This window comes from Cuculus canorus, chromosome Z (assembly GCF_017976375.1).
Source record: "Cuculus canorus isolate bCucCan1 chromosome Z, bCucCan1.pri, whole genome shotgun sequence".
Taxonomy (NCBI): domain Eukaryota; kingdom Metazoa; phylum Chordata; class Aves; order Cuculiformes; family Cuculidae; genus Cuculus; species Cuculus canorus.
In genome coordinates this window covers 67,321,506-67,335,870 of record NC_071441.1, presented here as the reverse complement: position 1 = coordinate 67,335,870, position 14,365 = coordinate 67,321,506, and the positions used below count along the sequence as shown (strand labels likewise).

General features: G+C 53.2%; 2 protein-coding genes across 5 annotated transcripts; one reads left to right on the top strand and one right to left on the bottom strand.

Moving 5' to 3' along the window:
* The first annotated feature begins 1,918 nt into the window (after positions 1-1,918).
* On the top strand, positions 1,919-3,639 carry LOC104056597 (avidin). The gene is made up of 4 exons (XM_009557857.2): positions 1,919-2,040; positions 2,568-2,778; positions 2,860-2,992; positions 3,428-3,639. Exons 1-4 carry the CDS (start codon positions 1,969-1,971, stop codon positions 3,459-3,461), a joined length of 450 nt encoding a protein of 149 aa, XP_009556152.2. The 5' UTR covers positions 1,919-1,968; the 3' UTR covers positions 3,462-3,639.
* Positions 3,640-6,663: 3,024 nt separating this feature from the next.
* Positions 6,664-14,260, bottom strand: CREB3 (cAMP responsive element binding protein 3). Of its 4 annotated transcripts, none has more exons than XM_054054441.1 (10): positions 12,893-14,260; positions 12,042-12,286; positions 11,686-11,959; positions 11,361-11,473; positions 11,085-11,174; positions 10,445-10,551; positions 9,034-9,102; positions 8,739-8,823; positions 8,550-8,610; positions 6,664-8,148 (listed from the first exon to the last, which is right to left on the bottom strand). In XM_054054441.1, exons 2-10 carry the CDS (start codon positions 12,168-12,170, stop codon positions 7,790-7,792), a joined length of 1,287 nt encoding a protein of 428 aa, XP_053910416.1. In that variant the 5' UTR covers positions 12,171-12,286; positions 12,893-14,260; the 3' UTR covers positions 6,664-7,789. The 4 variants fall into 4 exon arrangements, with proteins under 4 accessions (XP_053910416.1, XP_053910414.1, XP_053910413.1 ...); XM_054054439.1 differs by lacking the exon at positions 11,085-11,174 and having other exon boundaries at positions 6,665-8,148; positions 12,893-13,319; positions 14,078-14,255; XM_054054438.1 differs by lacking the exon at positions 11,085-11,174 and having other exon boundaries at positions 6,665-8,148; positions 12,893-14,255.
* Positions 14,261-14,365: the final 105 nt, after the last annotated feature.

Below are 14,365 nucleotides of genomic sequence, written 5' to 3'. Positions count from 1 at the left end.
TCTCACATTATAAAACAAAATAAAAGTAATGTCAGTTGTAGTTGCCTTTTTTAAAAAACTACCCTTGCACCCCCTCGGAGGCGGCTTCTTTCTACATCAGTACTGGTGCAGAGGCGAGGCCTCACTGCTGCCTTTGCCTGGGAACATCTGTATCCTCCCCAGTTCTCCCCCCGCCCCCATGCATCTCCCTGGGCTCATTTCCCGCCTCAGCCTATGCCGAACTTCCACCCTGTGCCATCAGTTCCCACCTGTCTGCTTGTGGATTCTGAATCCATCCACCTTCCTTGTGGTGACCTCATACTCATCCCCACCAGATGTTTCCCCAGCCTTGGGACTCACCATAGGGTTGAGTGATGGAGGTAACAGTATTGGTAGAAGTGAAATGTTGGCAAAGCACTTCTTTCATCCTGCTCAGCACCCGAAGTAAAATGTGCAGAGTTGAAGCCCCCATCCCACTGTCTCCCATTGCATCCCATCCCATCTCCCTGAGCTGAAAAAAAGGGATTTTACCCTTTTCTGCCACTGGATTTCGTCACTGCCACTCTGTCTGACCCTGTGGACCTCTGCCAAGCTTAGTCAGCTCTTTCAACACAAAGTTTTTTTGGCAGATCCATGGGTGAAGATGAAGTCTCTTACAGAAGCATTACAAATATAACAAACTCCAGGGGATGCCAGCACACTATCTGCACAGACTGTTGAGCCTGGGCCAGCCCCAGCGAGGGTGGTACAGGCTGCCATGTGGTGGGGTGGTGACTGCCACCTCCCTGGCACCTCAAAGAGGGCAGCTTGTCCCTGCCAAACAGTGCAGAAAGACAGGAGCTGATGTCAAGCCAAAAGGATGGAGCGTGATGTTCAGGGCAAGAGCAAAATAATATTGGGGGGGGGGGGCGGATTTCTCAGGCCCCTGTAATAAGCCCATGAGTTTGGGACTGTAAAGGGTGACAGGGAGGAGTGATGTGCTAGGAGAGGGGTGGTTTCTGCTCACCCCGTCTTTAGGGCCATCAGAACCAGTAGAAGAGGTGCCGAGCAGCAGCACCAGTGGGGTCCCAGGGTGTGCAAGAGCTCATGGCAGGCACTGAAACCCAGGGTGGGATTCCAACACCTCCAGTACACACACCGCAGCCCTGCCACCATCCAGTGCCTCAGACTCTGCTGTCCAGGGGATAGTGTGTGTCTATGTGGCTGAATTCCACCTTAATTTTCAGTAGCCAACGGTCCCATGCCTATTCCAGGCGCTGTAGTGAGCAGAGGATCAGCTCAGGAATGCAGGGACAGTGCACACTCTGTTTTGCACATCCAGAGTCCCTAAGAGCAGCAAATACAAGGAAAAGGTAGAAATACAAGGCTGGTTAGCATGCTGGGTGTGTATAACAAACACACTTACTTGGACCCAAGTACCTCTCTGTGGTTACTTCTTCCTCTAACTCTTGTGAAAGCAAAAGCAGTAAAATTAGCAGCTGGTATCCAGAAGAAGCTGGAGAAATGCTATTACTGTTTAAGCAAAAGGCAGGGCAAGTCTTCCCTCCCATGCACAGTTCAGCCACTGCAGCTTGCCTCTGCCAGTGTTGCTCTGGCCCCACGTGAGTGACATCCTGGTCAGAGAGTGGCACCAGCAAAGCAAGGAGTGGTTAAATATTTAAACAGGTAATGATTTCCAGCCTCTATACACAAGAGGTGGATTCCCAAGGAAGGTAGTTGATGCTTTCCAGACTGACATAAGGGCCTTAAAAAAACCCTGTGCTCCCTCCTTTCTCCACAGCCGTGCTCATCCCTGCATTCCGCCAGCACTGCCCAGGTCATGCAGACCTCCTCGTCTCGGCTGTGCTGTTCCGGGCACACTGCCATCCGGCTACCTGCCCCATAACTGCCACCCTGGAGCCCCTGGGGCTCCAGTTACAGCCCTATAAAGGGGGCTGGGGCACAGCGCTGGGAGGGAGCTGTGCCGGGCTCTTCACAGCCCCGTTGACCATGGGGAGCCGTGCTGTCACCCTGTTCCTCGCCCTGGTCCTCGTAGTGTGTGTCACCTCTGCGGAGAGGAAGGTACAGGGTTGGGTGGTGATGGGGACATGGTGCTGGCACCCTACTAGACACCTGGGGGATACAGTGCTCAGCAGGGAGTTGGAGGTGGGCTGCCAAAACTGATGGGACCATATCTGGTGCCAGGGGAAGCTGCAAAGAGGCAGGGAGGGAGGGACCACTCCTGGAAGGATGTTTCTTACTATTGGACTCTGTCAAGAAACAGGCAGATGAAGCCATGCCACGGAGAAACCCCATTTCCCACGAAGCATGCAGGGAAAGCTTGCACACCTGTTGTTTTTGTGACAGCAGGATCTGCTTTCTCTGGGGTGGGAACAGCAAACAGTGCAGAGCAGTGGCTGGACTGAAGTCAACCACAGCGCTGCAGGTGTGATGCCCATGTTGAGGCAGCGATGCCAGTGGCACGAACTTCACACAGGGTCTGCAGCACAGCCCCTAGTGCTGCAGCCATCCCCAAGCAGAGGCAGCATGGCAGCAAAATGCCCTCTCTGCCTGGCTGGGCACCCCAAGCCACAATGCTGGCCTTTCAGTGCCTCCTCTCTGGGACCTGGCGGAGTGACACTGGCTGCCGGATGGTCGTGTCTGTCCTCAGCAAGGATGGCAGGTTCTCTGGTTCGTACCTGCCAGGCCCAGCGGCTGGTGGCCCCGAAATCCTCACCTCAGATCTGGAGGGGACCCAGCAGGACACAGAGTTATTCCCACAGCCCACTTTCTCCTTCACTGTGCACTGGCAGCTCCAAGGTAGGTGGGAGTGGACCATCATCCTGCAGTAGGGATGGGGTGACATTGTGCCTTGAATCACACTACCTTGGACCCTTCCAGAATCAGAGACAGCCCGGACGACTGCCTTCCTTGGACAGTGCTACGTGGGCACCAATGGAAAGGAGACCTTGCATGCCCTGTGGCTCATGCGAGAGGCAGCTGACAGCCCCACCGAGGACTGGAAAGCCACACGGTGAGCACCAAGGCCCAGCCACTTCTCTGCTGATTTTTCCAAGCCCTGGGACTGGAGAGGAGATAAATCCCACCAGATCAGGCATGACAGGATTAATAGGGTGAAATGGGCTTGTCACCGGTCACAAGCAGGGGCTAAGGAGCATCTCTGTGAGGTGGCCGACTCCTGCATCCTGTGTGTGCCCCTGGGGTGGGTGATCCCAGGATGGTGTCTGGCAGGAACTCTCCTTGCATGCTCTCCAGCAGGAAAAGAGCAGGACAACATGCCAGCACCTGGTGCAGCATCCACTACAGGGTGTTTGGAGGCTGGGGCATCCTACTCAGCACCCAGCACGGCAGCAAAGAACACAGTGCTCCACCCTGGGTTTCCCCTCTGTCCACCACAGCATAGACGACTCTGGCTGGGTGAACCACAGTGATTTGGGATTTCCTGCAGGATTGGCACCAGCATTTTCACCCGGATAAATTAAGAGCAATCGAAGAAATCCAGCAGGCACAGGACAGCAAAGAGATGGCACCTCCCCCAGACAGACCTTGGCCATGCTGATGTGCTGCATTTCAGAAGCTCTCAGCCCACAGGTTCATGTTCTCCCAGGCAAGTTTAGCTCAGTGTGGACAATGGGCATCAGGTGTGAAATAAAGGGTTTGTGTGGGGATGCAGGGCTTGGCTCTGGTTTCTGCCCTGCCTCAAATGTGCTGGGTTTGTCTTGCCCCACTGCCACATTCCCTTGGGGGAGGTCGGGGAGACACTTTGTGCAGCATAGCCAAGGGAAGCAGGGTCCCTGAAGATGGGGCTATCCCATGTCCCCTCCCTGGCAGCATGTAGCAGTGCTTTGCCTGCAAACCTACAGCTGTGCTGTGGGCAAATTGCCCCTTAGAGGTTGTTTCCAAATGTTTCTGGGTGTGCAATCTGTCTCCAGACAGCTGGGTGAGACACAGCCTTGGTGGGATGTTGTGGGCAGCATGTCCAAGGACTGCAGGGCGGGTTGACGGCAGAGCCTTCCCCACGCAAGCAGAGCAGAGGAAGTTTCCCAACCACTGAAATGCACAGGGTGGATGCAAATAGCTTTTGCAGAGCCGGCAGCCTCCTGTTCCCAGGGACAGCGGATGCACTGCGATGGCTGTCTGCCAGCTACCCCAGGGGTAGGGGGGGCTCCCAAACGGACCATCCCAGGAGAGACCCCTTGACGTGGCTGCACTCTCTGAGCAATGCACACATGGGGGTCTCCAGCCAACTCCCTGCTGCACTGCATGTGGCCAGGGAAAGAGAAGAGAGCAAGGAACCATTTGGCACCAGCTGGGGTTTTTTTTTTCAGGCAGCCCAGCCCAGCATCCTTGCTTTCTGCCTCAGACACCTTACCAAAGCTTTCCCAGCTCTACTAGTTCCCTTGGTGGTTCAGCAGCCCCAGGGCTGTGGTGCCTGGAGCTGGGGTGAGACTGTGGGTCTACAGTTGATTTTCCCATTGTTTTTTAACCAGGCGCTCAGATTTCTGCTAGTTTTTCTGACAATATCCAGCAGCTGGTGCTAGTGGATAAAAATAGGATGGATGATGACATAGGGTTTCAGTTTCCCTTCAAAAGGAGGATATGTCTTACTTCTGCTACTGACTGAAACACCCACCTTTCCAAGAAATCCTAACTCCTTTAAGAGAGAGCAAAACCTGATTGCTTTAAAGCCATGAACAGGAGGTGCTTTTTACGGGCCACACAATCCAAGCCCCCCTTGACAACAGGAGGCAAATTTTGTTTCATGTTTTCGTAACTTTCAATATATGGCTACCATGGAAAGGAGATGGTACTAATGACACTCAAGGAGCCACCAAGCAAAAAGAGGGAGTTTCCAGTCTGCAACACCCACATGGGACCTGCTGAGGGCTAAGCAGAATATTTTGCTTTGAAAGGCTCGTGTTTGTGGTCTGTTGGTGTTCTCTCACAATGCTGATGCAGGCATCTGCTGGGACACGCGTGGCATATGGCTCAGCCTTGGGAATAACAGTTGAAACACAACAGGGAGGGCAAACAAGGACCAATAACAGCAACCTAAGCCAGAGTGCGGGGCCATGTGTGCATGCAGGCAGCACCAATGCACACACAGCCTGTCCTCTGATCCCCGTTGAGTGCAAGGGAAAAAGATGCCATGGAGGGTCTGCAGTGAGAGGGAGAAGGAGGAGGCAGAACTACCAGGCTCCCTCTGCCTGATGGAAACAAGGTGTGAGCTTCTTCAGCTGAAGGATTCATACCAATCACTTTTATCATGGCTGTCCTTTAACACAAGGTGTGAAGCCCAGGCTGGGCTTTCTTCCTCTCACTGGCTCAGAGCTGACTGTTGTGGGACCAGCAAAGCAATAAAAAATAGTGGCCCTGTGGCAGCACAAGCTAAAATTGCAGAGCAACCATTCCCAAAACTCCCAGGAGAGACACGTCCCCAGTGAGATCTGTGATATCCCAGCCTCTGTGGCAAGCTTTCTGCACAGAAAGGCTGTGCTGACTGGTGCAGGCAACGCCTGGCAGCAGTAGCATGTGTTTGGCTGTGTTTGATGAGGAGCCTGCTGTGCTCACCTGGCTCCCTGCCTGCTGTCCCAGAGCTATCTCCCCTCCTGACATTTGGCCAAGCAAGCCAGATCATTATGGAGCATGGTGCTAACCCCATCATCCCTGGCTCAGCACCAGCTCGGGTGACTGCTGCCTGCTTTGCTGGCAACACTGCCGTATTTTGTTTTGCCATGACTCAGACAAAATTGATTAGTGCTGGGCCAGGAACTCCAGGTGATATCAGTGGCATGACACACCCTGCCCTTGAACTGCAAAAAATGAAACGAAAATGAGAACGGGATTGTAGATCTTCCTGCCATTGCACACGACTCCTGAGAAAAAAAGGTCCAGTGGTTCTCTGAGGATGCTCTTGGGCTGCCTGCCCTGGCCAGGTCAGAGCTGTGCCCTGATCCTGTTGTGAGGGTGCTGCTACCTGTCCTGAGACAAGGATGGTGGGTGAGCATTCGATTTTATATCTCATTTGCCCACACAAACATCCTTTGCTTCCCAAGTGGGTTGCAAGCATGGTGCTTCCTGCACCCATAACCTCTCTGGGCTCTCATCCCCTGAAACCCCACGCTGGGCTCCAAAGCCTGAGCTCAGGAATGGCAGGTACCTCCCGTGGACCCAGTGATCTCAACCAAACCAGGGCACAGCCCTGATTTAGCAACTACTCAGCAGGCAGGGCTCTTCCTGCAGCCGCCAGCCGAGAGGACAGGGCTGTTGCACCATCCTGGCTGTGCTCCACTTCCTGCGATTGTGCAGCTCCTCGTTATGACAGCAGCAGTGGGGCCAGACACCGGCTCCTCGCATTTCCTACTGGGGGAAGCTGCTCGCTTCCGCGGCACTAGCAGCTTGGGTGCTGGGTGCTCACAACATCCACTTGTTTCCAAAAGTGGTTGAACAGTGGGTTTGCACCTTTGAAGGGAGGTGAGCACAGAGTAACCACCCCACAAACCTGCACTGTGCCTCAACAAGCCCCTCTGCACAGCCACGGAAAGGGAAGGCAGTGCTTGTTCCCTGTCCTTAGGCTGTGAGAGGTATCACCCCTCCGCCTACCCTAGATTCCTCCCATGTTCCCAGCCCCTGTTGCAGTCCCTCTCCTCCACCCAAGAGCCCAGCCCCTCACTGAAATGATGAGAGATAGCATGATCATGTGTTAGTATTTATTTACTTGTTATTAGTAAGGAAATTATTAACCAGATCTAGTTGAAGATGTCCCTGCTTGTTGCCAGGAGCTTGGACTAGGTGACCTTTAAAGGTCCCTTACAACCTATTCTATGTGATTCTATGAAATGTCCAGAAATAGGATGAGGAGAGGTGCTCAAAAGGTACCACTAAGTTGCACTCCAGAAGAAAACATTGCTCGCCAACTCTAAGTGTTTCTGCTCAGCCCTGGGGAGAAACCAGAGCTAGTGGACTGCATCACTGACCAGCACAGCAAAGGTCGGGGACATGAGGACACAAGTTTGAAACCATCCTGTGGCCAAAAAAAGCCCTCAGAAGAGCAAGCAGCTCCGCTACTCTGCTCCACTCCACCTCAGCAGTCCAGTTCAAGGAATGCCTTTCCCAGAAGGCCCAGAAGCCCCACTCCCAGGGCTGTGGTAGACAAAAGGCTCAGCCCCTACAGAAGGGAAACAGCACACCTGGCTTGGGAAAGGCTTCACATCACCTCCTCTAGACAGGCCAGGAGCTGTGCCCGTGGCTCAAAAAGTGAGCAGGAGCAGTTGAGACACAGGGCCTGTCGCAATGGCAGGACCACTCGTCACAAGGGTAGTGAAGGTCAGCTCGCTTTCTCACACCTAGAATTCAGGCACCGCTGTGGGGTTAAGGGTGCACGAGGGACACAGTTAAAAAGTGCAGAACCCAGTTTGTTCACCTCCATCTGGGCAGGGGATAAGCAAGGCAGTGGCCTTCATCACTGACTTCATCCCATCAGCTAAAGCATGGGCACCTCAGGCCCAGCCTCCTTCCTCCTCCATGTCACAGCTCTTTCCCACGAGCCACAGGACGTACCCTGGGCTGCAAGCCACATCAGCAACGGTAGCAAAGTTCCTATCCCATCTCAGACAGAGTCTTGCTATAGATACACAGAGCAGAACGTCAGAACAGGTCAGCCTTAAAACAACCCTAGTAAGCCCTCTGAGCAGCCAGCAACCAGGAGAGTATTCAGAAGTATTGTCTTTGATAGATTATCTATTAATGCAGCTCTGTTTGTCCCTGCCTGGCACGATGCATCACCCCAAGAGGCAGGAGGCAGAGATGGTTACATGTCATCGGCACAGTGCTGCTGGATGACAACACCGGCAGTGTGTTGCACCTGCTCCTGCCCCTTGGCTTTCCAAACTTCTGCTACCTGCAAGTAGTTGCTCTGGGAGCACTGCACCTGCGGCTGGGGAGGGCTCAGCTCGGAGCCCATTGTCGCCAGAGGGTCAGAAGATGAGCGGCTGTAGAAAGAAAATCCAGCATCAGGGTTGGGTGGACTCTGCCCTTCCTCCTGTGACATATTGTGGCTTCCAGACATGAAGGGGTCCTCAGGCTCTGGGTTGAAAACCTTCACCACAGAGTCCTCCTGCAAATGAGGTGCTAACTGGCCTGAGAACTCACGGATCTGCTGTGATAGCACTGCAAGAGAGGTACAGACAGCCTTGTTATTCCCAGCCTCTTCCTGTCCTGCTCAAAGCCCATAAGAAGGGAACAAACTGTTCAACTAGGGCTGTCTCCTCCTCCCAGGGGAGGCGGGGAGAGGACGCTGCGCAGCTGCCAGGCATAAGCACAGCTTGTGCTCCAAGAGGGAATGGATCCCTCCAGTTCTTGTACTGATCCTGGCACAGGGCCCTGCCCGCAGGCCAGCCTCTGCAACAAGGCTGAGGAAGAGTCCAGAGCTGGGGTGAGGCACCACAGCCAAACCTTGTGGCCACTCCAGGCAAGGGGCTGCTAGACTGTAGGCATCCCAGAGTTTTGGCTGTCTCTGAGAAAGGTGCTCTGCCCTAGAGGGAAGGACTTCACTGCCCCTGAGCGCTTACCTCTGAGCTCCTCTGGCTCTGACCGGGGCGTGAGAATGGAGCAGAAAGACAAAACCACGACCTGGAAAAAGAAAGGAGATCACCAAAGACCTCAGCAAAGGACATAACCAGCTGCAAAGAATGCCTTTCTCCCAAACCTATAAGGATGGCAGAGACCCCCTCACAGACGCTGGGGCTGAAGCCACTCACCATAGTGTAGGCTCTCCTTGTCATAGTTTTGGTGGTGGACTTTCTGACCAAGGCCTGCAGTTCCTGTAACCGCTTGAGCAACAACCTGCAAGAGAGCCAGCAACGCAGGTTAATGGAGCAGCTGAACCAAAAGCTGAATGCTTTTCTTCCCTTTGCAGCCAGGGACAGATCACAATCCCAAGAAGATGAACAGCAACACACCACATCTCCTGCCACGTCCAACAATGAGAACTCACATGTTCCCACGTCCAACAATGAGAACTCACATGTTCCCACGTCCAACATGAGAACTCACATGTTCTGCTTTGTGAGCAGCTGCACCTTCTTTGCCAGCCTGTGGTTCTGAGCTGTACAGGCTGCCCCTCTTCCCAGAGCAAGATGAACAGCACAGGGGAAAAATAGAGAGGTTTTGTTAGTGAACAGCAAGGACTACCCCAGAGTCTCTCCTCAGGTAATCGGACACCATCTTTGGGTGGCTGGGGCAGATAAAATTGTTCCTGGGGTCTACCTGTTACCACCTGGAGCAAAGCCCAGAGAGCAACACCTCACACCAGGTTTGGAGAGGCATAAGCCCTGCCCGGTCCCACAGAGAACCACCAGACTAATCCGTAAGGATGCTTGCTCTTGGTGACATACCTGCCCTGCAGATCCACAGCATCGTATTGCAAACTAACCTGAGCTGGAGAACATGCTGAACCTGGCAGGCCAACACTTGGCTTAAATAGAGAAACCTCTCACCTTCGCCAGTCATCAGAGAATAGAGCAGACTATGCCCCGAGGAAAGTTGCTGACACTTCAGAGGGGCAGCTTCACTTTCTGCCTGGGGTGGCAAGACTCCGGCAGCATCACAGCACAGCTGCTTGTGACCAGTTCCCCCTGCTCGCAAACCCTGGCAACATGATCAGCACAACTAACTCCATTTTATGAGGGAAGTAGCCTTTCTCTGCAACCGAGCAGCTCAAATGTTTGTTCCCATCCCCTCATTATCAGGCCCCGAAGGTCCTGTGCACCTAGTAGACAAACAAAACAGATTTCTTCTTCCTCTCCCTACCATCCTCAAGGCTTCTGGGTGCCAGGCTGATTACTCCCCTCCTTACCAGCCTTGAAGGTCTCAGGCACACAGCCAGCCCAGTGGTGGGAATGACGCGGTCACAGAGCAGGGAAGCGTAACAGCACACAGAGCACTGTCCATAAAATCAGGTTACAAGTCCTAAGGGGGAATCTGGACTGGAGCTGCTGTCGGACAGTGAGACCTAGGACCCTTCCTGGTCAGGGACACCTCCACCGTTACCTGATTCCTCCTAGGAATGACGGAGTGACTCATATTCCTTTATATCACTTTTAAGCCTAGATTATGATCATTATGTTCACATAGCAAACCATGTATTAAGATCTGATGCAATCTGCAGAAGGTCCAGGTGATTAGAAATCATAAGTTAAGTCATACTAGGATCTAAGTGATTAGAAATCATAAGTTGTATTATAAATTCTGTATTATGTTATTTTTAGATTGTACTACATCGATTATGCTGACACAAATCCTCTGCCATTCTAATCATAAATCCTGTGTTACACTAATCATAACACATTAAAAAAACAAAGCTTTAATTGAAATAACGATGTAGTGCCATCATCATTCTGCCAAGGATTCCTAAAAGAACCTGTCTGCCCCCTCAAGGCTGCGTGACACTACTGTGTGCCCCTACCTGTATTCCAGGCCATCCACGTACATCCTCCTCCTGCAACGACTATTCTGGGCTGACTGCTTCTTCCGGATCCTACTATGCACTTTTTTCAGAAGCTGTTCTTCAGCCTGCAAGGGTCATTTGTTGTTAGCAGCAACACCACAGCATTGTCAATCCATACAAACCCCGCATACACCTCAGTGTTCAGCCCATGTGCTTTTGTCCACTGTCCCTCCCATGCCACTGAATGAACTGCAAGGCAAACTCTGGCCTGCCGATGCTGCCAGCAGCTTCCCCAGTGTAGCAAAAGTGAGAGGTGAAAAGCACACAGCTCATAAGCCACTAGGGAAGCAGGGAAAAATAGGTTGGAAGCACCTGCAGAGTAACCACCTCCTGCAAGAGGTCATGAGTGGGGAGACCAAGAGCAGCCAGGTCTCATTGCTCCTTGTGTCTCCCTGAGGCTGTCGTGCACATGGACACCCCTCAGGCCTCTGAAGGAGGAGAAGGACACCAGGCCCTGCCACACACCACTCTGAACATAGCACTTTGGCACCAGTGTTCTCATCAAGGCACCATCCTGTCTTTTCAAATCCTGACTCTGGCTGAAGTGTTTGTGTGGTCCAAGTCCATGTGGTAGCGACCGGCTGTAGCTAGGACTCACTCTGGTCAATGGCAAACAGCTTGGTAATGCAACACCTTCTTTCTCCAGGAGCTGCCTCTCCTCCTCTGCCAGGCCCACCTGCAGAGATGACTAGAAAACAGCAAAAATATGCCCACCGAGAATGGAAAGCAGGACAGAAACAGCATTCAGAAAGGACATCAAATGGGGATCAGCTCTCCTATGCTTTCCTCAGAGATATCCTCCAGAGGAGCCACACCAGGGGAGATGTGATCAAAACCCACGAAGGCTGGGGCCCACATGCACGGCAGTCAGTACCTGCATGATGGCTTCAGAAAAAAATTGGGGTCCCTTGTCCACATCAACAGCTGTGGGGAAACTGGAGGTCTGTTCCAGTGCTTTGCTTGTGCCTTCCAAACACATCCATGTCCCTGGCGAAGGAAAGGAGAGTCGAGTGCTTGGCCTCAGTGAGGCAGCACCTGACCAGCCAGCTCTGAGTAACTTAAACCCACAATTTTACGGCAGCAGAAGGCCACTAAACTCTGCTCTCTCCACCACTGCCTGGCACCCACCCCAAAAAACCCTGTGTGGGACTGCTTGTTTGCCTGTACCAGGACAGAAAGAGCCCAAACACATCACTTACCAAAGTCCATGGAAAGATCTTTTTGTGCCATGTCAGGCCTCACACTTTGCAGGCCAGGACAGTCCTCATGCAGGGAATAGTTGTGATCAACCTGCACAATGTCTGTGCTCCAAAGGCTGCTGCTAGAGCTGCTGCCAGGGCTATGGGACACATGGTGATACTCAGAAATGCCACTGTCACTGTCAGCAGGATAACAACCCTGCAGTGTGCCTGCTTTGTCTTCAGTGGGGCTCAACACGGAGCTGATGAGGTTATCCAATTCCTTGTCCCAGAGCTACGGAGAAAAAGCTTTCACTCAGCAGGCAGCCAAACCTCCTGATCCACGATCCAGCAGCAATTACTTCCAAAGAACTCACCTCAAGGTCTTGTAAGTTGCAGTCTTCCAGCAGACCGCTCTCCTCCACTGGGATTTTAGAGCAGGGAACATCATCCCTCAGGATGAAGTCAAGCAGGTCCTCATCTGCCAGTTCATCCGAGCATGACATCTGAGCAGGACTCCCGAAGTGGGTACAGGCAGCAGGGAAAACACCAGCACTCCTTCAAGATGTCCCTCAGCTCCTATAGACAGTCTTCCCGCACAGTGGCAACAGCTGCCGGGGCTCTGCAGTGACGAACAGCCCATGACCCCTAACAAGGCTATTATACTAGCATTGGTAGCCCCATCCCATCATTTTCCCCAACAGACTACTGGGACTCAGCCACAGGAACCACACTGCACCCAGAACACAAAAGCTGCAGGAAGGAGAGTGAAAGTAGAAGGGCCCTAGACTTTCTGCTGTGCAGAGCATGCAAGATCCTGCTGTCCAACTGAAGCCCAAATGTGCTGTACCCACAGCGTGCAGCCGGCAGGGCCAATCTCCTGTTGCATGCAAATTATTAAGAAAGAAATTAAGAAATTATTAAGAAAAGTCATCTTGTAGAGATAGCTAAAAGGGTTTTATTAATGATTAGAAGGAGATAATAATTAATTGACAACTGAATGAAAATGAAATGGTAATAAAAGGGCGAGTAAATAAAAGGAGTAATAATTGAATAGTAATTAAACAGTGATTTGACAATGATTCAAACAACGATTCAAGCAATAATTTAGGCAGCAGTCAAGCACTCAACTTCTCACCACAGTTCTAATAATTAAGCTGTAGCTGGATATATATAAATGTCACTGGTACACAATGTACTTTCAGGTGGAATGTAAAATGTTGCTTACCTCGCTATAGGTATCAGATGCTGGGAAAAGGGTCTCAGCCCAAGAAGCAACACGGAGAAATGTCCCTGCTTTAGGTTGCTGCCTTGTGGCCTGCTGCTGCACGGCAGAGCAGTGGGCTCAGGGAGGCGGCAGGCTTTTATAGCATGAAGCAATGGACTTGTAGCCTTGGCATTTGTGCAAGTATGGCAACAGCAGGAGTTTAATTTTGTCTGGTCCCAGCCCTGGCTGGCGCTATTATCGCTTGATAAGACATGGCCCAGACTCCTTGGTCCCTGAGAAGATGCGGCCTTGTAGGGTTCTCACGGTTTGCCTGGTGGGGTGGGTACCAGCCAGCGACTCCTGGACTAAAGCACATGCCTCACTCATCCCCATCAGCACTGTTAACCTTTTGATGGGTTAACCTCTTCTCTGTGGCAGATGCTACAGCCTGAAAATAACCAAAATAACCCCAAACCCCCACCCAAAAAAGAGGAGGCTGGGTCAGACATAGCACAGAGCTGCCGTGCCACCTGCCTGGGAGTAGGAAGCGGAGCGTGTGAGCACAGCCTCATGGGTGGAAAGTGGGACAGGGCAAGGAAGTGGAAGGAGCTGGCAGCAATGCCACGGACTCCACTGACACTGAGGGTGCTGGGCACAGGGAGCAGGGACTGGGCAGGCAGGGAGGGAAGGGGAACCGGAGGGATGGGTGACAAAAGCAGGCAGGGGGGCACCACCTGAGGGATACCAGGAGAGCTTGCGCAGACCACAAGCTGGGGTGTGCAGCAACACTGTGGCGACTGGGCAGGGCAGCTGGGACGATGAGAGGGGAGAGTGATGGTGACAGTGATGACAGTTGTGCAGTGATGATGGGGATAAGGGTGGTATGGGGATAGCCAGGATGATGGGGATATTGGTGGTGACATTGGTGGTGATGGGGATAACCATGGTGATGGGGATATCGGTGATGTTGGGGATAACCGTGGTGATGAGGATAACCGTGGTGACATCGGTGGTGATGGGGATATCGGTGGTGATGGGGCTGACAGTGGTGATAGGGCTGACGGTGGTGACAGGGATAACCGTAGTGATGGTCCAGTCGCCGGAGAGCACCCGGCTCCCCTGGTCCCGGTGCCTCGTGATCCCGTGCCTGTCCCTGGATCCCCTGCCTGACCCGGGATCCCCCCTGGCTCCGGCCCCGCCCCTCACCTCGCAGCGTGCAGCCACGCTGCATCCGCGGCACCACCGATGACGTCACCCGCCCCCCGAGCGCCACGCGGGCGCGCGGCCACGCCCCCTGCCGGCGGGTGACGCCGCGGGGCGCGCCCAGTGCCCGAGGTGGGGGGGCGGACGGGAGGCGGGGGGTGAGCGGCCGTGGCGGGAAACATTGTATGGCGGAGGGGGCGGTGGCGGCTGGATATGCGGATATACGGAGCACCGGCCGCCGTATAGGGTGCGGGCGCTGAGCCGAGCCAAGCCCATCCGGGGGTACGGGGA

Bases quoted from the DNA above. Each gene is read 5' to 3' on its own strand.
- CREB3 (XM_054054441.1), bottom strand. From the start codon at position 12,170: ATGTCATGCTCGGATGAACTGGCAGATGAGGACCTGCTTGACTTCATC. The intron at 11,474-11,685 runs GTAAGTGATGTG...TTCCTTCGCCAG, and splicing joins AGATCTTTCCATGGACTTTG to GGACATGGATGTGTTTGGAA. The intron at 11,175-11,360 runs GTACTGACTGCC...GCTGTTTTCTAG, and splicing joins TTTCTGAAGCCATCATGCAG to TCATCTCTGCAGGTGGGCCT.
- LOC104056597 (XM_009557857.2), top strand. From the start codon at position 1,969: ATGGGGAGCCGTGCTGTCACCCTGTTCCTCGCCCTGGTCCTCGTAGTG. The intron at 2,041-2,567 runs GTACAGGGTTGG...CTGGCCTTTCAG, and splicing joins TCACCTCTGCGGAGAGGAAG to TGCCTCCTCTCTGGGACCTG. The intron at 2,993-3,427 runs GTGAGCACCAAG...GATTTCCTGCAG, and splicing joins GAGGACTGGAAAGCCACACG to GATTGGCACCAGCATTTTCA.